The sequence below is a fragment of the Leptonotus elevatus genome, chromosome 3 (assembly GCF_054856555.1).
Source record: "Leptonotus elevatus isolate MCC_2025b chromosome 3, RoL_Lele_1.0, whole genome shotgun sequence".
Lineage (NCBI taxonomy): Eukaryota > Metazoa > Chordata > Actinopteri > Syngnathiformes > Syngnathidae > Leptonotus > Leptonotus elevatus.
In genome coordinates, this window is record NC_141241.1 from 8,264,418 (window position 1) to 8,282,398 (window position 17,981).

The following is a 17,981-nucleotide window of genomic DNA, read 5'->3' on the forward strand; positions in this document are numbered from 1 at the left end:
AAAGTCATATGTGGAAATTCCTTTTCAAATAAAATTGTGTTTGTTTGTTCAAAAGGACCAATAAACACTCTATTTACAAATAATTTAAATTGTCTCTCATATATTTCATGGTTCACTCTTTAGAGGGTTAAATGGGCCAGAACATACTCATCTATCATCAATGGTTTCATTTTTAATGAACAAAAAGGAAGTTGATGACATGCAGTGATGGAAACGGGCACCAGTATCACTGCTGGGCCAACTCCTCTGCATGTTAATGATGATACAAATCAACATATGCGCCAGAGGCCTTCAGTGTGTCAGATCTCATTTGGAACAAGGGGGGTTGAAATATGTCTCCTGTCCATGAGGAAAGACCCTCTCCGGATTGTTTGGGGGGGAGGAGGTGTCAGATCCTGCTGGACGTAGCAGGGTGTCACGGTGTTGCTAACACCGCCGTGAGTCATTTCCAATAAAGCCAAGCTAATTCCACACCAGGAGCATCTTAGAGGGGGGGGGGGGGGGGGGGGGGGGGGGGGGTCTGTGATTGAAGATTAAGAAACGTACAGTCTAATTTCTTTTCATGGCCGGTTTGTTTACGCATTCAAATGGTCCTGGAAAGCTCGGCTGAGCCAAGTGCCAAAACAAACTGCTGGCACGGGATGGAAGTGCATGTTCATTTTGACGAGTGGGCAACATTGGAAGACATTACAAGGTATGAGATGTGCACAGAAAAGTTTGACAAAAAATAAATAAACAAATCCTTCCCTTGATAAGTCAGACTCCACTTAGAATAGTGTGTTTATGGATCATTTTCATATACAGCCCAAATTCAAATTCCATCCATCCATCCATTTTCTTAACCGCTTGTCCTCACAAGGGTCGCGGGGGGTGCTGGAGCCTATCCCAGCTGGCTTCGGGCAGTAGGCGGGGTACACCCTGAACTTGTTGCCCAAATTCAAATTCACTATCATATTTAAAGGACCCACATACAACGTGTCTCCAGTCATCTTTGTTGGGTTGTGTATTCAAATGATCCTTGGTGCTTCCAACAGTTCATAAATATGAAACCAGACCAACATTTCCACTTTGATTTGCAGGTATTTACCTCTGGGTTAAATATTGGAAGATGTCATTATTTGTAAGAAAACCTGTTAACAAAAAATAAATGAATTGCCCTGCCTTATTGTTACTTTACTTTTAGTGTATTAAGAATGCAAAATTGTACTTTTACATGACAACAGTTAACACACTGTTTTGTTTGTTGCTAGATTTGCAATGCAAAATCAGCTTTAGAAATTGTTTAGCATTTTCCTTATACCTCACTGACCTTACTCTGAACAAAATGTGATTGATCCACATATAATGCACATTGTTTGAAAAGCAATAAGAATATTATAACAATGGTTACAGAAACAAACAAAGGTTGAATTGTTATCAGTGGATTTTTCTTTTCTTTTTTATCTGAGTGCCATCAGGCTGCTCTTTCAGGGAGAGAGAACAAAAAGCTTTTCAGGCAGTACTCCCAGCCCTTCAATAAATGTACTAATGTGATTCACAGATGCAATAACCAAGACATGTTGAAGGCAGCAGCATGTAATTACTGAATGTAGCCGGCCTGCGAATCAATGGCAGGCAGGATTAAGGATCCAGTTTCAAATCAGCAGACGGCCAGAGTGCAACTGCTCAAATGACAACATCAGCCACCGAAAGCCCTAATCAACATTATTTCAAATTTGTAGTCCATTTCTACATATTTATAGTTCATTAGATGTCTCTAATGTGATTGGCTAAGTAAAGTGATACATCTGAGTGGAAGACAATCTTACCGGACTGTATCTTTTACTGCGAGGGAGGCAGCCAAAGCTCTTTGCCAGCGAGGATGTATGCTTTAGTAAGCACAAGCAGGTCATCTTATCTCATCCTCTAAGTGCATCAGGTAAATGATACACTGGCCATCAAAACACCACAGCACAGAGAGCATGCAAAATCACTCGAAACATATGCAATACGTTGGCGACCAATCGCGGTGAAATAGAAAGCTTTATAGCCTGTCCCTCAAATAAACAGGAAGAAAAACAAACGTCTCCAATCATAGGCCTTACCGTTCACATTTCAAGAATGAACCCATTTGAATGCCGTTGCTAGCCAAAACAGCAGCACTTAAACAGTCTCTCTGGGTTGATGACACTTTTTTTTTATTCCCCGTGAACTGAACATCTGCCACGATTTCTTTTGACACAAAGAACCGTGGGCACTTCACGCTCTCTTTCTGTCTCTGATGCTATCGTTCACACGGGGACTTTAAGTGTCCTGTTGCAAAGCAAAACAGCAGCAACTAAACTCTCTAATAGGTTATTGCTTAGGACCGAGTCTCTTGTGCAGCATTAAAAAGCCACATTTGCACTGTGCGACCAGTAAACGGAACTTGCCGAAGCAGGAAGTAGTTATTGCTTTCTGCTGTAACCAGTGAATTTCTCAGCTATATGATCAATAGTCTTCTTTTTCTTCAAACTCCACTTTCAGTTGACTTAAATTGTCACTTATCTAAGAAACAAAAAAAAAAAAAGGTCTCACCCTGCAGTTGTGCAAATAAACACCCTTGTCTAATATTTGCTGAAATACAGTGTCTCAAATGGGAAAACTCCGATTTTTACATGTGCATTGAATCTTGAGTGGCTTGAAGAAGACTTTACAATGAAGCCTTCATGCTTCTTGTCCTCTATCTCTTTATCTCTCTCTCTTCCTCTCTCGGTGTCCTCCTTAGCGAGGAGCAGAACCATCTGTGCCCAAACACTGGAAACAGTTGTTCCTTTTGATAAAGTGCAAATGAGTTTGGCTGTTTTTTTTCTTCTTTCTATAACTCAAGGAGCGACACCCCCATTTACCAAATTCCCCCCTTCCAGCCCAGCCCATCTCCTTTTCCTGAAGTGGCCGATTGGGTGCTCATGGCTCGGGTCTCTCCCACTTAAGGAGGGGGATACAACCTGTACATTTGTCTGTGCCGTGGCGATTATATACCACCATTTTTTTTTTTTTTTTTTATTATGGGACAGGGCCAAATGTTTTCAACAATACACAGTGAAAGAAGTGATTTCAATTATTAGCTTTCACACAGGTCTCTATTGCAGGTCAGAAAATTGCTGGGTTGACTTTGTCATCCCAATTCTGTGACTGTACCTTTACCACAAAAACGGCTTAATGGAAAACAGCCAGGAGAAAAACTGGCTTTGATAGGTACTGTAAGGTTTTACACAGATATTCTGCAAAATTGGCCTAAATGAAGATCAGTCAAAGGAACCCAGCAAAGCAAGATATTGCCCCAATTTTTTCCACACGGTGAAATCGAATCAGAAGTCAACCCAGCATTTTTGGGGCTTCGGAGGTAGTAGCAAAGCCAAATATTAAACACTGAAAGATCTTTCTTGGCTAAATATGTTAAAACACACAAGTACTTGAGCAAACAAGCCGCCATTGCAAAATGCACATTTAAGGACGTAAACACAAAATGACAGGGAATCTGTGGAGTGGAAATAGGAAGTACGCCAGAACTGTGTGAAAGACGCCTCAAACACAACACCATTTCTGTTTCTATGCCAGCGGAAAGATCTGCAAAAACTCTTTTCAGCTTCTCCAATACATCTTTGAGAAGTGAAACATTGTCATATTTCCAGTATATCAGAGCATCTCTAACCGAGTGCAATCACATCACATCAACGTCAGCTCCTTGGACGTCAGCAGCAGACAATGCAAGATGTAAGCACGATAGCTGTTGTCTCTGGGTCTCGGGACAAACAACGAGGCACAAATGTTTCAGGCAATAAAAATAACAGAGCGGAATGCAGTAACAGGAATTCATCCATATGAAAAGTAGAGAGGGCTTCATGGCGTATTGGGCTTATTATATTGGAATTGATGCTAAGAAGTGGTGAATTATGAGGCACAAAGAAATGAAAAAGAGCTCTATTATTCATGGAATGGGGCCAATGAAAAGAATGAACTGAATGGAAATGATACTGAAAGATTACCAAGGAAGGAAAGCTATGTTCCTTCTTCTTCTTCTTCTTTAAATAACACATTTTTTTCAATTTTATAGCCACTTCATCACACGACCAAAAGAAATGATTTTCCAAATAAAATCGAAATATGATAATCAGGAGAAATATGCCTCAAGTCAGGCAGAAATATAGAGGTTGAAGTGCCATCATCAAATCTCCTGAGAGTTCAGCTCATTGGGCGTCTGAAGGATTAACTCAAGAGGTCGGTTTTGCATTTTCTTTTGGTTAAAGCACTTTTTTTTACTTATTTTTAAAGATCACAACAATAGGATCCCAGCGATGGCAAAAAGGACAAAAAAAATCTCATAATAATAAAATATTTGTATTTTATTTTTTTGCATGTTTCTTTAGAAAGACTTAGTTCTGAACACAAACAAATTAGAATGGATTTTAAACAACCGTTACTTTAGCATAAACAACTACGCACACAAAAAGACAGATAGCAGAACGTTCCTTAAAAAAAAAAAACACGATTTATCGGCAGGAACATTCTATCCTTAAAATCACATGTACTGCTCAAAGTCATGTATACTCACATCACTGGCAGTCAGCAGGGCGCCGTTGGCTTCTGACATGTTCATGTAGTTGTTGTTGTTGTTCTGGAACTGAAAGGGGGGAAAAGAAACGACAAAAAAAAACCATCAACTTGCCGCTCTGCTCATAGTGGACTGCTGTCACTCAAGCGCGCCTCTCACATCCCAATGTTTACACACTAGCCTTAACCCGCTTTTTTTTTTTTTTTTGGGGGCCACGCCACCACTTTGATTGTGTCACTCGGAGAGGCCCGGGCTGATTCAAAGTGGAAAGTAATGAGACGCCGCTCTGACTATTCAGCGCTTTCGGGGAATGACAATTAAGTGCGTTTGCATGACAAAGACAAGTATCAAGATGCACTAGCGGCTTATTAACTTCACACAACCTGTGGGCGAGTAGCGATAGCACGTCAGGTCGAGTGTGTTATACGTATGTGTGGGAGTGTGACACAGGGTAATCAGAGCGAGTTAATGTGAGTGGTGGTAGTCATAGCTGTTGGCATTAGAGCAGCCTTGTAGCACCTTATAATGTAATCATTTCCTGTAAATGTAAAACATTTTGCACTTAATCAAAAATGTAATGAAACTCATCAGTGTAATAATTTCACCAATAATGTTGATTTATTACATTTTATTGTCAAAGCTGATCATGTAAAATTTGACAGATAATGTAACATATATGTTCATGTTCATTCAATGGCAGACTGTTACACATGCACAGCAAAAATTGGAGTGTTAAAATTGTGGTGTTAAATGTTTCAGAGTTGATTTTAACCCTCAAAGTGTATTTGTAACACGGTCTGATTGAAATGCAGGTCAGTGTTAATTGACAGAGTTGATCTACTTAGTGTTAAACCAAATCTGCAGATATTAAATGAAAGTAAGCTCCGCCTTAATCAAAGTAAGCTCCGCCTAGTCAAAGACGTCCACTGTTACATCAGAGTTTTGATGTTGTTTAGTAACGTGGTATGAAAATATTTATTTTTATTACGTTATTGCTGGATTTATGACATTATTTTCTTTTATTACATTTCTGATCGAGTTAAGTGCATATTTGATCACATTTGTAAGAGTTATTACATTATTGGGTGCTACAAGCCTTTCCCAAGCTCACACAAGCCCTTAAACCCTTCAACAGTTCACGCACCCTCCTCCCTCCTGCACCGTCCAAAAAAAGAGGAAGAAAAAAGTCAGAAAGCTTTTATCACAAATCAATTAAGGTGCGCACCCCTTTCACCATCACAACAGCGCTGATATTGTGTCATTATTTTTAACGGACCACCATTACACTTCTAATCTTGTGCACCCCCTAAAGGACGTGCACTATAGTTTGGGAATTCCTGTATTAAAGTAATGGCGGCTATAAATGTCACCTGCGTGTTTAAGCTACTAAAATCAAGCACTTTGCAAAGAAATATCATGTTTTCACAACCTCTGAAACCCCCTTCCTGACCCATGCGTGGCCTGCTGGAAAAGTGGCAGCCACTTCCTTTCTTTGGGGACACAAGCGTGGTGAAAGGTCGGAACAATAGGACATAGAATGAAGAATTACGGGCTAGCAGCTGGGTCAGGCAGCACAATGCATCTCTGTGTGGAGTGGACCCGACCCACGCAAGACCCGGTTTGGGTTGGGGGGTGGTGTAAGAATCGCGGGTTCTTCGTTAAACTTCTTATGTTTCATCGGTCTATTGTGTGTGTGTCTTGCAACGGCAGTTGATGAGAAGAAGAAGAAATAAAACGACGTCTTATCTTTGCGGGGGCAAAACAATAGCAGAAACAAATTAAGATCAGAGCCAATGCATGAAGTGCATACATATATTTCCCAGCCTTTTGTGCCCGTTTTTCCCATCTCCTTTTATTCCGAGCGGTTAGTATGCGAATGTAATTACCGAAAGGACTTGGGCTAATCAACTAGGAATGGTATCCATTAATTAGTCTGTGCCCTGGAGGGAAAGCGAGAGTGAGCAGAGGATGGGGTGGGGGAGCTATGTTAACAGTGTTCCGCATCAACGAGAAGTGGTTGTCGGAGCAGGTGGTTCGCAGCCTCTGGTGCCATCGCACCTAAAGATGTCCTGCTCAACCCTGGTTGGACCGGGAGAGCCGAACGTACCAAACTGATAATTAACCCAAAAGCTGAACTTATCTTGGAAAGTGTTTCTCCGTCACTTAGATGGCAAACTGGAGTCTCAGAGATGTCCTCGTCTGCTTAGACAGGAGGAACATTGGTCTGAGTGGGAATTGTAAGTGGATGGTGGGAGAGAAGTAGTATCAAAAGTCAACCTGGCAATTCTCCACTTTCGAAGACTTAAGAAGCGGGTTAGCCCAAAGAGAGGAAGTGGATGACAATAAATGAGATAGTGTGGATATTTTGTGAGGTTGCCTCAACCCATTCACTGACTATACTCAGCGTACTTCATACACTGTTTGAGTACATTTTGACAACAGTCACAGAGACGCGAAATGCTAAATGCTATCTTGGTTGACTGTTATTAGCCACCCTTTGTTGCTTGATCCCGACAGCTATTGGGAGCTGGCTGTGCTCAGATTGCGTTGTCTGACTAGCGACCGCAGTGGACAGTACGACTACATTTCCCATGATTCTTAGATGCAAAAGCAAAAAGTAGTTCTAGTTTGGTCACCGCCTGCAACGTATATCCGTCCTGCTACTAATTAGATGCGGATGCCAATGACAACATAAACTTGAATTTGGAAGTAAATAGGAAATAATTTACAGTTGAATTTACTTTTAAAGTAGCACTAAGGAACTTTTCAATCATAGTAAAATATTTTCATAACTCTTCTGATGAAACATTGACTTAAAACTAGTTGAATGGTAGGAACACTGCAGCAAAAAAACTACAAATGTGCTGACTGCTTTATGGCATACGTCAAAAGCTACCCCCGGATAAAAGGACAGCCAAGGATCAACATTGGTCGTATTTCACTCGCTCGGAGTGAGCTAAAAAAAAAACGACGCAATGCGCTTGTCCTCATAGAAAATGTGATCTTCTTTCAAATATAACAATACCACTTTTGTCCATATGGCGTCGCCTTAACCCTAACCTTAGTGTTGCTTTAACTCATTTGCTCCCCAAAATGTTATATTTTAAATATTGCCATGGTCCCAAAAACATATTTATATGTTGTTGTTTTTTCTTATGCTAGAGCATACAAAAGGCTATGATGCAGCCTCTGACATGAAAAGGTCACTTAAAGCAACTGTAGTTATTACCAAAAACGGCCAGCAGATGGCAGAAGAGTATAAGAGATCAACCAGGGCCATGTTGCAATACAAGCTCTTTTTCCCAGTGTTTTCAACAGATTTGTGAATAATGATGAAACTAAGCTATATTCTAATGCTAATTAATTGATGCAAAACGGAAACAGATAGAAATAAAAAAAAAATCTTTATTTAGGTAGGTTGTATGTTTTTATAGCAATAGAACACAATATTCTGTGAGCCTTGCAAAATCAGTCAAAATCCAATAAACCATCCGGGAGCGAAGGGAGTTGCTCCAGTGAAAATGGCTGGGAGTGAAAACAGGACATCTGATGACCCTAGGAATTCTACAATGCCGGAATGACGGGTATAGTTGCAATAATTATGTACTGGAAAAAACAACAGCAAACCTTACAGAGAAGCAAAAGGAGCTGCCAGTTCTATGCGCATTTTGAGGTGGCATCCATAGTCAACACAATTACTTGATATGTCATACATGACCGGTTAATGAAGATGACAACTTCATGAGCACGCAAGAGTTTATACATCAGTACGCCATGTGTCAGATACACAAACATCAACAGACGGGTAAGGTTGAGCTGCACAGCGAACGCGCGGACATCGATCAGGATCGTCAAAGTGATAATTAGCGATGTGGCGTCCCTGCGGGGCTCTATGTTTTTATTGGCTTTCAAGGGGGCCCTTTAAGTGTGCTTACTAATGTGCTCTGTGAACATCTTGAGAAAACATCCCCTGCCACCTGTATCAATCTTCGCCGCTAAAAGCTGTTTCATGTCTCCGAGCAGAGGGGGCTGAAAGGCCTCTGTGGAGATTGGGATTGTTATTCCCAATTCATTTTTTTTTCCAAAGAGGAGGAGGAGGTGCTTGGTGTTCTTGGAGTCCGATGCCAGATGAAATTAAGTGTGATCGGAGGGGCCGTGCAGCTGACGGTAAAACGGGTCAGCGCAGACAATGAAGGCTCTGTAATTAAAAATGATGGGACAAATGAATGTCTATGTATATAGAATGGAAAGCATTATGTTCTAACTGAAGTGCTTTTTATTACTTTCCCTTCCTTTTCCAGTGTCAATAAAGTGCATATACTGGACGTCAACATCAATGTTTCCCAACCTTTACTGGGCTAAGGAGCACATTTCACATACAAAAACAAAAACAAATCCATGGTACACCAACAAAATGTCACCCCCTAAAAAATACAGTATATTTACTGTAAATCCATCCATATATCAATCTATAGTGCAACATAGTATATATGGTATACAGTGCACCATATATAGTAAAAATATCGTGCAACAGAAGAAAGTCGATTTATTTTTATAACGCCACTTCTTAAATGCATTCATCTGAAATGTCAAGAGGCAACGGCGTTACGTGCATTCAATAAAAATGCATTGCAGTTTTAATAGAAAATGGAGGCTTATGGCAGATTCGCTTGATGAAATTTAGCAGCATGAAGAGAAAGCCACACAGTGTTTGTATTCCTCTGAGCACATTTCTTCAATAAGCGAGTATTAAGAGCTCGACACAGTTGCTGAGCTCAATGTGAACAGACACTGCTGTCTATCTAAACCCAGCACGCCACATAAATACAAGTATATTTTCTTTTGTCTGTGTCAATTTTGAGATGTTTTCTACCCCTTTCACACCTTTTCTTTATATCCCAGCGCAGGAATATTTGTGCGAAAGAAAGAAAGTCCGGTGGGAAATAAGGCATTTTGCAGCTATTATCCTGCACAAATTTATTTCAACCTTTGGGGTGAACACAATATTGCACCGATATGACCCCACGTGACCCTGAATCTGATGGCGTAGCCACAAATCAGCAAACATGAGCGGGGAACGCTAAGATCCGCAGTTGAGGACCATCAATGTCTGCATGCGTTAACATCATTTGAACATCAAATATTGCCTTGTCAACGGCGTACGAGAGATAGGAAATCACGGGAAAACACATGGTGCGGCCATTCTTAGAAATGTTATATTAGCTTTAGCAGTTTTTCAAAAAGGTACAGTCACACATGTCATAACAGTTTAGCTAATTAGAAACCACTAAACTAACTCAACCCCCTTATTTCCACCATCACATAAACTGCTGACAAGCGATTTTACAATCGAGCCAAGGCCTCTGGAACATGACACTTATGCTAATATGTTCTGCAGTACAGAGATGGCAGTTTAAAATACACACACACAGCGTTATTTCTCTCAATTTCCTTTAGAGCTCAGCCAACCATGTCAGCGCTTCACATTTGGTAAAGTTCTGAAACATTTAGGCATGCATTTCTGCTACATTTATCGTTTTTATCAGCCCAAGTATAGCGATATTAGACATAGTCCACTTATATTGATACGTATCGCAATACGTGTGTATCATGACACATGGCCTTCAAATGTATCCTGATCATGTTACATTACTTTATATACATTTTTATGAAAACAGTCATATGAAGCGATGGGACGAGATCGCTGACTACGAGATCTCGCAGGATTAGAACGCCCAATACAGTATGAGCTCTTTTTTCTTTTTGAGGCATTTTTTTCTGCCTCGGGTATCCGCTTATTTAGCGTACAACGTCAGGAGGACAGTCGAGCCAGCTGTAGAAATATTGCTGATAATGGTAACACGGGGTGAGAAGGCCAACCTCAATATAAACGTTACCATACCAAATAATATATGGAGATTAATGCCATGATGTGCTCTTATTTTGAAGTTACTCCCGACGGCTTCACAGTGAAACAGCTGACTTGAATCGTCACTGACGGCGGGTCGCGGGGGGGCAGCAGCTTTAGGAGGAAAACCCAGACTTCCCTCTCCCCAGCCACTTCAATCAGCTCCTTCCCAGGGCGTTCCAAGGCCAGCTGAGAGACATAGTCTCTCCAGCGTGTCCTGTATCGTCCCCGGGGACTCCCGCCGGTGGGACATGCTCGGAACACCTCTCTAGGGAGGCGTCCAAAAGGCGTCCAAACCAGGTGCTCGAGCCACCTCAACTGGCTCCTCTCAACGTGGAGGAGTAGCGGCTTGACTCTGAGTTCCTCCCGTATGACCGAGCTTCTCACCCTCTCTCTAAGTGAAAGCCTGGACACCCTGCGGAGGAAACCCATTTCGGCCACTTGTATCCAGGATCTTTTTCTTTTGGTCACAACCCACAGCTCGTGACCATACGTGAGTGTAGGAACGTAGATTGACCGGTAAATCGAGAACTTCGCCTTTTGGCTCAGCTCCTTCTTCACACCACAACGACCGATACAGAGTCCGCATCACTGCAGACGCGGCACCGATCCGCCTGTCGATCTCCCGCTCCATCCTTCCCTCACCCGTGAACAAGACCTCAAGATACTTGAACTCACTCCACTTTGGGCAGGACCTCATTTCCGACCCGGAGAGGGCACGCCACCCTTTTCCGACTGAGGACCATGGTCTCGGATTTGGAGGTGCTGATCTTCATTCCAAAATAATGTCTTGAAATCAAGTTAAATAGATAAATAAGGACGCAAAAAAAAAATATATATATATATATATATATTCTCGTATCGATTATTTTTTTAGCACAGTACTCTTAGGTAGGTGGTGGCATGCTATGATGTCACGGTATTCAGTAAATAGCCAATGTAGCGTTTGCCATCCCGCCAACAAACTGCAGGATTTAATTGATACAAAAACGTTTGGTGGAACCGTGGATTTAAGAACATGTTCTAAATAAAACAGCGACCCTTGTACATAGAAAAAAAGAAATCCTGGTGGGATACACTACCAGAGATTCCATCTCCAAAATCTGTGCTCCTCTACAAGCTCATTCAGCATAAACAGTGTGCAGCTGCTTCTGTAGCCCTCACAGGGCCCATTCAAGCCCAGCAGGCTACCGTGGATACAGTGCTGAGCTGACATATATAGATGTATCTCCTCATATGTGCAGAGGGCTACGTTTGGAAAAGCAAGTCTACAGAACAGCACGTCCACACAGTGGGCTGCCGTTGAATCAATAGTTAATTCAGTTTAAAGCTAAAATCATTACTCCCCCGACCCAGCACTGTCTTCCACTATTAGGACGACCAGTCCTCAAGAAGGGCAGCGCCGAAGGGAAGTTTGTTCCAAGCATCGCTGAATGTCATCTCAGTGGTAGGACCAGGACTTAGGATGGCGATGATTTAGTTCAGTTCTGGTCTTGTTGATTATCTCAGCGCGCAGTTTAAACTCCTGCTGTAAATCTACTTGGAGTCCAGGTGTCAAAGAAATCCACTCCCTTTGACACATCAAAACTAAGATGGAGATTGCTGTGCCGTTATTCTTCTTCAAGCTCAACTAACAAGAGGGACTCATTCTTTACGACATTGTTGAAGGCATGCTATTGTTAGCTTCAGTATATTCCTCAGGGCTGAATTTCTATTCAGTACACACAGCTCACTTGATTGATGAGACAAACGGACCGGGGGGAGAGCGTATTTGCAAGATGTTTTCCATTTCATTTAATGCAGAGTACAATAAGTTTTGACAAATTGCTGCTTGTCTTTACTTCCTGGGGGTATCACTATGACAACTGTGATTTTTAGGGCACAAACCACCAAAGAATTTCGACATTTTGGATTAGATTTCAAGATATTTTTTGTACTACTACAACGACTTCTTTAGTTGCTTTTGTAGACCATTATTGTCACTTGTTGTATTTATTTTACTTCCATTCTTTTTCCAACGTCAATGTAATAAACTGCACAGGAAGTGTATAGTCTGTGACCTGGTCATGTCACATATTCAAATTGAGATTTAATTAATAAATACTTCAAGCTGTTTATCAACACTCTCATATGAAGGGTGTTAAAAAACGAATTACTTTTTTTTTGGGGGGGGGGGGGGGCTGGAATGAATTAATGACACTTGCATTCATTTCAGTGGGTAAAGATGATTTGAGATACAAATGTTTTGAGTTATGAGCGTGGGCGTGCTACTATATAAAGTCAACAAAAATGCTAAACAGACGACCTGAGTTAATCCTTTTATTCTCAAACATATGCTTTCCATAGTTTGCACGAGTCGTGCATAACAGCTGTTCAAACTTCAATTTTTAGGGAGCAGTAAAAGTATAGACAAATTCTCAATTGTTTGACTTACAAGGTTCCACTGACTGTTGGCATGATTGACTCATTAACTAGCATCATGTATTGAATAAAAAATAAAAAAAAACACACCACAATAGCAATCTCAGCGTTATTTGTGCTGGCCCTGTTGCCTGAGCTCAGTATGTCAACATTGTCGTAGTTTAGGTCAACATCCAACATCCTTTTTGTTTTTTGCTGCCTTGAGATGAAACCATCCTACAAGAAAGCTACCAGCTGAAAGGGGCGCCATCTTTGATCTTGCGGGATAAGCAGCCATTGGCCGCTGGCCACAAAAGAAGCGTAGGAGATGAAGAGGGCCTCCGAAATATGGTGAAGCCTTGCCACAACGGCTGGTGCTAGTGCATGAACACTGAAGCTCAAGTGGCAGTGTCATGAGAGGCCTAATGGTGGGGCTCTTGTTGTCGCAGCTTGAACACACACACACACACACACGCACACACACACACATCATCTTCAGGCTGTTTGTTGCTCGAAGCTTTGAAGAATGTCTAAGATGCTCTCAGTGTATTTGGACTAAGCTCGCTCTTCTGTGAGTTTCAGAAGAGCTCAAAAAGAATGTGACAATTATTTAGTAGTGATGTCACAATATTCACGATATTGCGGTGTTAAAAGTGAATTGACATGGTGTTGGTATGAAATAATGAGCCGTTGACTATCGCTGTAGCCACGTATGAGTGTTGCTACAGTGCTGCTATACCGCTCACAGTATTCAGGGGACCTCCACTATGTTCAGTAAAAAAATGAACACTGACTGGGCCAGCCTGAAAATAGCAAAAACTTGTGTATAATTGACACCTATTAAAAATGTATAGGAAAAAAGTAATCCCAAAAATTATTTGAAAAAAACAAAAAAACGTGGATAAACCTCCAATAGGCATTTTTACAACGGCATATTAGAGCCTTGTATAAACATATATATTTTTAGAGCGTGGGGGCAATACACTGTATTGCGAGAAGAAAACTTATAAAGTGAAAGATTTGCGAGAGAGAAAACTCAGAAACTTATGAGAAATACATGCGTTGCTATAGTCCAATTTGAGGAGTCGTTGGCGGTTAATGGGACACTGTAAAAAATGAAAAGGCAGGACGGAGGCGGATTCATTCTGAATTTAAACTTTACTTGTCATACACGGCAGCTCGAGCGACAACACTTCCTGATCCCGTCAGCTGACTAAACGCTAACTAATCAGAAGCTAGCATACTTTAGGTAAATGCAAGTGAATGACGCGGAGCAGCAGATTCGACACATCAACTTAGCTACTTGTACAAAAAAAAAAATACCCAAATGTATGAATGTGTAAAAAATAATTCTAAATAAATGTAGAAATTAAAAACGTATTTTAACAAATTAGCTTAAATCAGTCAATTGTAGATTATCACCCCCCAGCCCTTCGAGATGTTCACAGTTAGTGAAAGCAAGCAAGAAATGTATTCACAGCTCTCTGCTTCTGACAGGCATCTCATTTTCAAAATATCTGACCGGATGAAGATAGGCATAATCTAAACTTTTTGATGTTGCTGTTTTTGTTTTTTAATACATTTTCACAACTTCAAACCGATTGCGCAATAATTAATGGGGGTTTTTTCTCTCTCTATATAAATATAATCTCTCTCCCTCTCACACACATTTGTCTCTCCCCACTGTGCTATTATTGGCTAATACACCTTTTATAACAGGCTTATGGAATGTGAAATAAACACAATCCACTTTCCCCAAAGCCTGCAATGCAGGAAGTAGTAAAGAAGCAGATTTTTGTCAACCTATTTTTAGTGCATGCTCATTTGGGATGCAAAGTCATGTTCAATCCAGTTAAACGAGTTTGGTATGAAGTGGGCTGCTGTGTTAGCTTTGGAGCATCATTAAGTGTACATACAGGGTTGGAAGGAAAATAAAACACAGAATATCAATACAAGCTCATCTGTTTCTCCTTCCTTTAGTGAGACAAAGCCTCGGTGACGCCTGTCTCCTCACTGGTATTCATAGCATAAACCTGCAGCAAACATATACGCACAACCAGTTGTTCAATCTCTATAAATCTGAAACACACAAACTGCTGAGCGACGACTCGTATATCAGTCTATTATATAGCGCGGGGCTCGACTGTATTAAACAAATTGCCCGGGCCTGCAGCTGGAAAAGAGAAGCAATATGGAGAGAGCAGAGGTTATTGTCTAATTTAAATCCTGGCAGCGCTCCCAGAGCTGCGCCACATTCCAATTTGTGGCTGTGTTGCTTGGCACCCCCCGACAGAGGTCCGGCACTGCAAATACTCTCGGGCCGCTCTCCAGAAATGTGTCTTCTAAAAACTGACAATCAACAAGTTGGCAGGGAATAAACGGCAACAGACGGGCCAAATTTAAGTGAAATCACGACAATGTACATAATGCAGATTGTGTGACCCAACTTTTCCTGCAACTGGATGGAAAACGTAATCGGCACTTTGTTCCAGTCAGTTGCAGCTTGATAAAGATCCAAATGTTTTGTAATTTCAGTTTAATTATTATTTTTTTAATCATTAGTACATAACTTGCCACAATGTTGTGCTTTTCTGTAGTATGTGTCCTATTTGCTGAAATATTCACCTGTTTGCATTAGGGGAGCACGAATCGATCGGGCGGGATCGAGATCGGCCCTGATGTCCTTAATTTTGGGGGGTCGGTTTCAAATAAAACCGATCTTGAACACAGATCTCACGTCTCTCCTGGTTTGAAAAGGTTAACCACTGTCTTCTTCAGCTGTGAGATGATAAAAGGCTTTTCATTTTTATTCGAGAGAAATACTTCATGTGCAGTTAAAAAAAACACCATTTGTATTGTTTCACAGGTATTGTTTAATGTTTCAATAAAACACGATTGAAAGTGTATCCTGCTTGTTATGAAAACAACCGGGATTGGCAGGTTAGACTTTTTAAAGGTCGCTGCTTTGGACACCGCATTGGTGTAGTAAAGCTTAGATTTTCATACTTTTTCATCTTGTCTTTTGTCGCCGAGTTGCATTAAAACAAATCTGGGAAAGGCATCTGTGAACACGCCGCAGTCGCAGAACGGCTGAGTGGGCTTTTAGAGGCAATTAGCTTTTTCAAGCTTTTCCTCCTTGGTGGACTCGTTTGCGTTCATCTGCGAGACTGACAGCACACTCAAGGCATTATTAGCAAACCTGACGCACTAAGATGCAGATACTGTTCTCCATGTGACAGGAGTCATTAGGCTAAGCGTCTCACTCTTATTGTTTTGCGCAGCTATTTAAATTCCCAAATGTCACTTCAAGGTTTCTCTTTGGTTTGAATACATACAAACAAATCAAAGTACCTGACTGTAAAGGAACATTTTTTATATTAAAGAAGACAATCCTGCCTCTCTGCTATGACATATGCAGTGCAATGGAAATAACGGAAATGTGGGCACTGGAATTCCCGGGTGTGAGCTCTATTCTCACATTATTGCACGCAATCTCAGGTTTCTCACACGGCTATGCGATCTTACACATGCATCTTGCGAGGTAATGTGATTTGGGAGGAGTGAGACATCGTAAAGATGGAAAGAGCAGGAGAATATATCCTGAAGCATGATGGAGGAACAGAGTGTCTTTATTTGGATGGAAGGTTCAGATAAATGAATATAATGTGTTATGGGTGCTACGGTAACGATTATTTGAGACCTTTATATGGATTAACAACATGTGTACTCTCGTTATTAGCGTTTTCTGAATTATTTAAATACACGTATTATATACAGAAATATAGAAAAAAAAGAGTACAAAAATAGTCTGTTCTTATGTGCAGGTGAAAGGTGGACTATAGTTTGACCTTCTGTTGTCTCTCTACGGTATCGAATGAGGCTGTAGTAGCTTTGCTTCGATTCGACTGTGGAAATGCTAAATAGAATGTTTGGGATTAGAACCATTTTCTATAACTTGAACTAATGTTATAGTCAGGGCTACACATAGAAAAAAATGGTGTGGTTCTCAAATGAGCACCAGAGGTTGTTGTTTGGTGCTCATTTTTTCCCGACCTCATGGATGAACTTAAAGACTAAGCAATAAACACATCTGGGAAAAATAAGGCCTCCGGCCGACATCTGGCGTGTCCATTGCAATTTATAAATTCTAATTATGAGCAGCCCTGGTTATAGTGTTGACAGAAGAAAACATGATGCTGTGGATTGTTTGATTAAAGAGCCTGCCTAGTAAACATACAGGAGAAGGTTTGAATCAGAATTTGTAAAGAATTTGTAAGAAACTGAAGCAACCCCCCCCCCCTTCTGCTCTTGGCTGTTTTACTGGATTTTGACTGATTTTGCGAGGTCCACAGAATATAGTGTTCTATTGCTATAAAAACATGGAACCTACCAAAAGAAAAGATCAGGAAAAAAAGGTATATTTCTATCTGTTTCCATTTTGCAGCAATTAGCATTAGAATATAGCTAAGTTTCATCATTATTCACAAATCTGTTAAGAACTGTGCGGAAATCAGTTTTTTTTCCCCCCAGCTTGCCCTGGTTGATCTCTTATACTCTGCTGCCACCTGCTGGCCATTTTTGTAATTACTACCATTGCTTCACCCGTTCTCTGCAGTTCAGAGGCGTCTGTATGCTTTAGCATAACAAAATAAATACATTTAAAAACGTATAAATATGTCTTTGGGACACTTACAACTTTTAAAATTGGAACCAAATGAGATCAAATTTTATATTAGATGAAATTGCTGTCATTTTACAAATTACAACTTTTTAGCCCTGGAATAGGTAATCATTTGGAGTCCAATAAATAGGCTTATATCAGTCCAATAAATAGGCTTATAGGAAGACGGCACCCTTCGAGCTAAAACTGAACTGCAAATGAAACGGCGCATAATGGAACAGCAGAAGACACGACAACACTAACAAGCTTGTGGTAAACCACTATTCCTCCATTGATTTCGCCATTGATTGGATCAAGCATGTAATTAATCCCGGGAACTTGAGCTTGTCACGCACAACTGACACAATGAGCACAATTAAATTAGTGATTATGAATGAAGACCATTTGCTTCACGCCCACAAACAGGACCATCATTACAT

At 40.8% G+C, this 17,981-nt stretch overlaps 1 protein-coding gene across 4 annotated transcripts in view; it reads right to left on the bottom strand.

Annotated features, from left to right (window-relative positions):
• tox3 (TOX high mobility group box family member 3) overlaps window positions 1-17,981 on the bottom strand; it is a 72,494-nt gene that overhangs the window by 16,174 nt on the left and 38,339 nt on the right. For all 4 annotated transcript variants that reach the window (XM_086071525.1, XM_086071524.1, XM_086071528.1 and 1 more), the window contains one exon: window positions 4,574-4,642. In XM_086071525.1, the coding sequence (XP_085927651.1) occupies window positions 4,574-4,642 (69 nt within the window). The remainder of the gene's footprint in view (window positions 1-4,573; window positions 4,643-17,981) is intronic.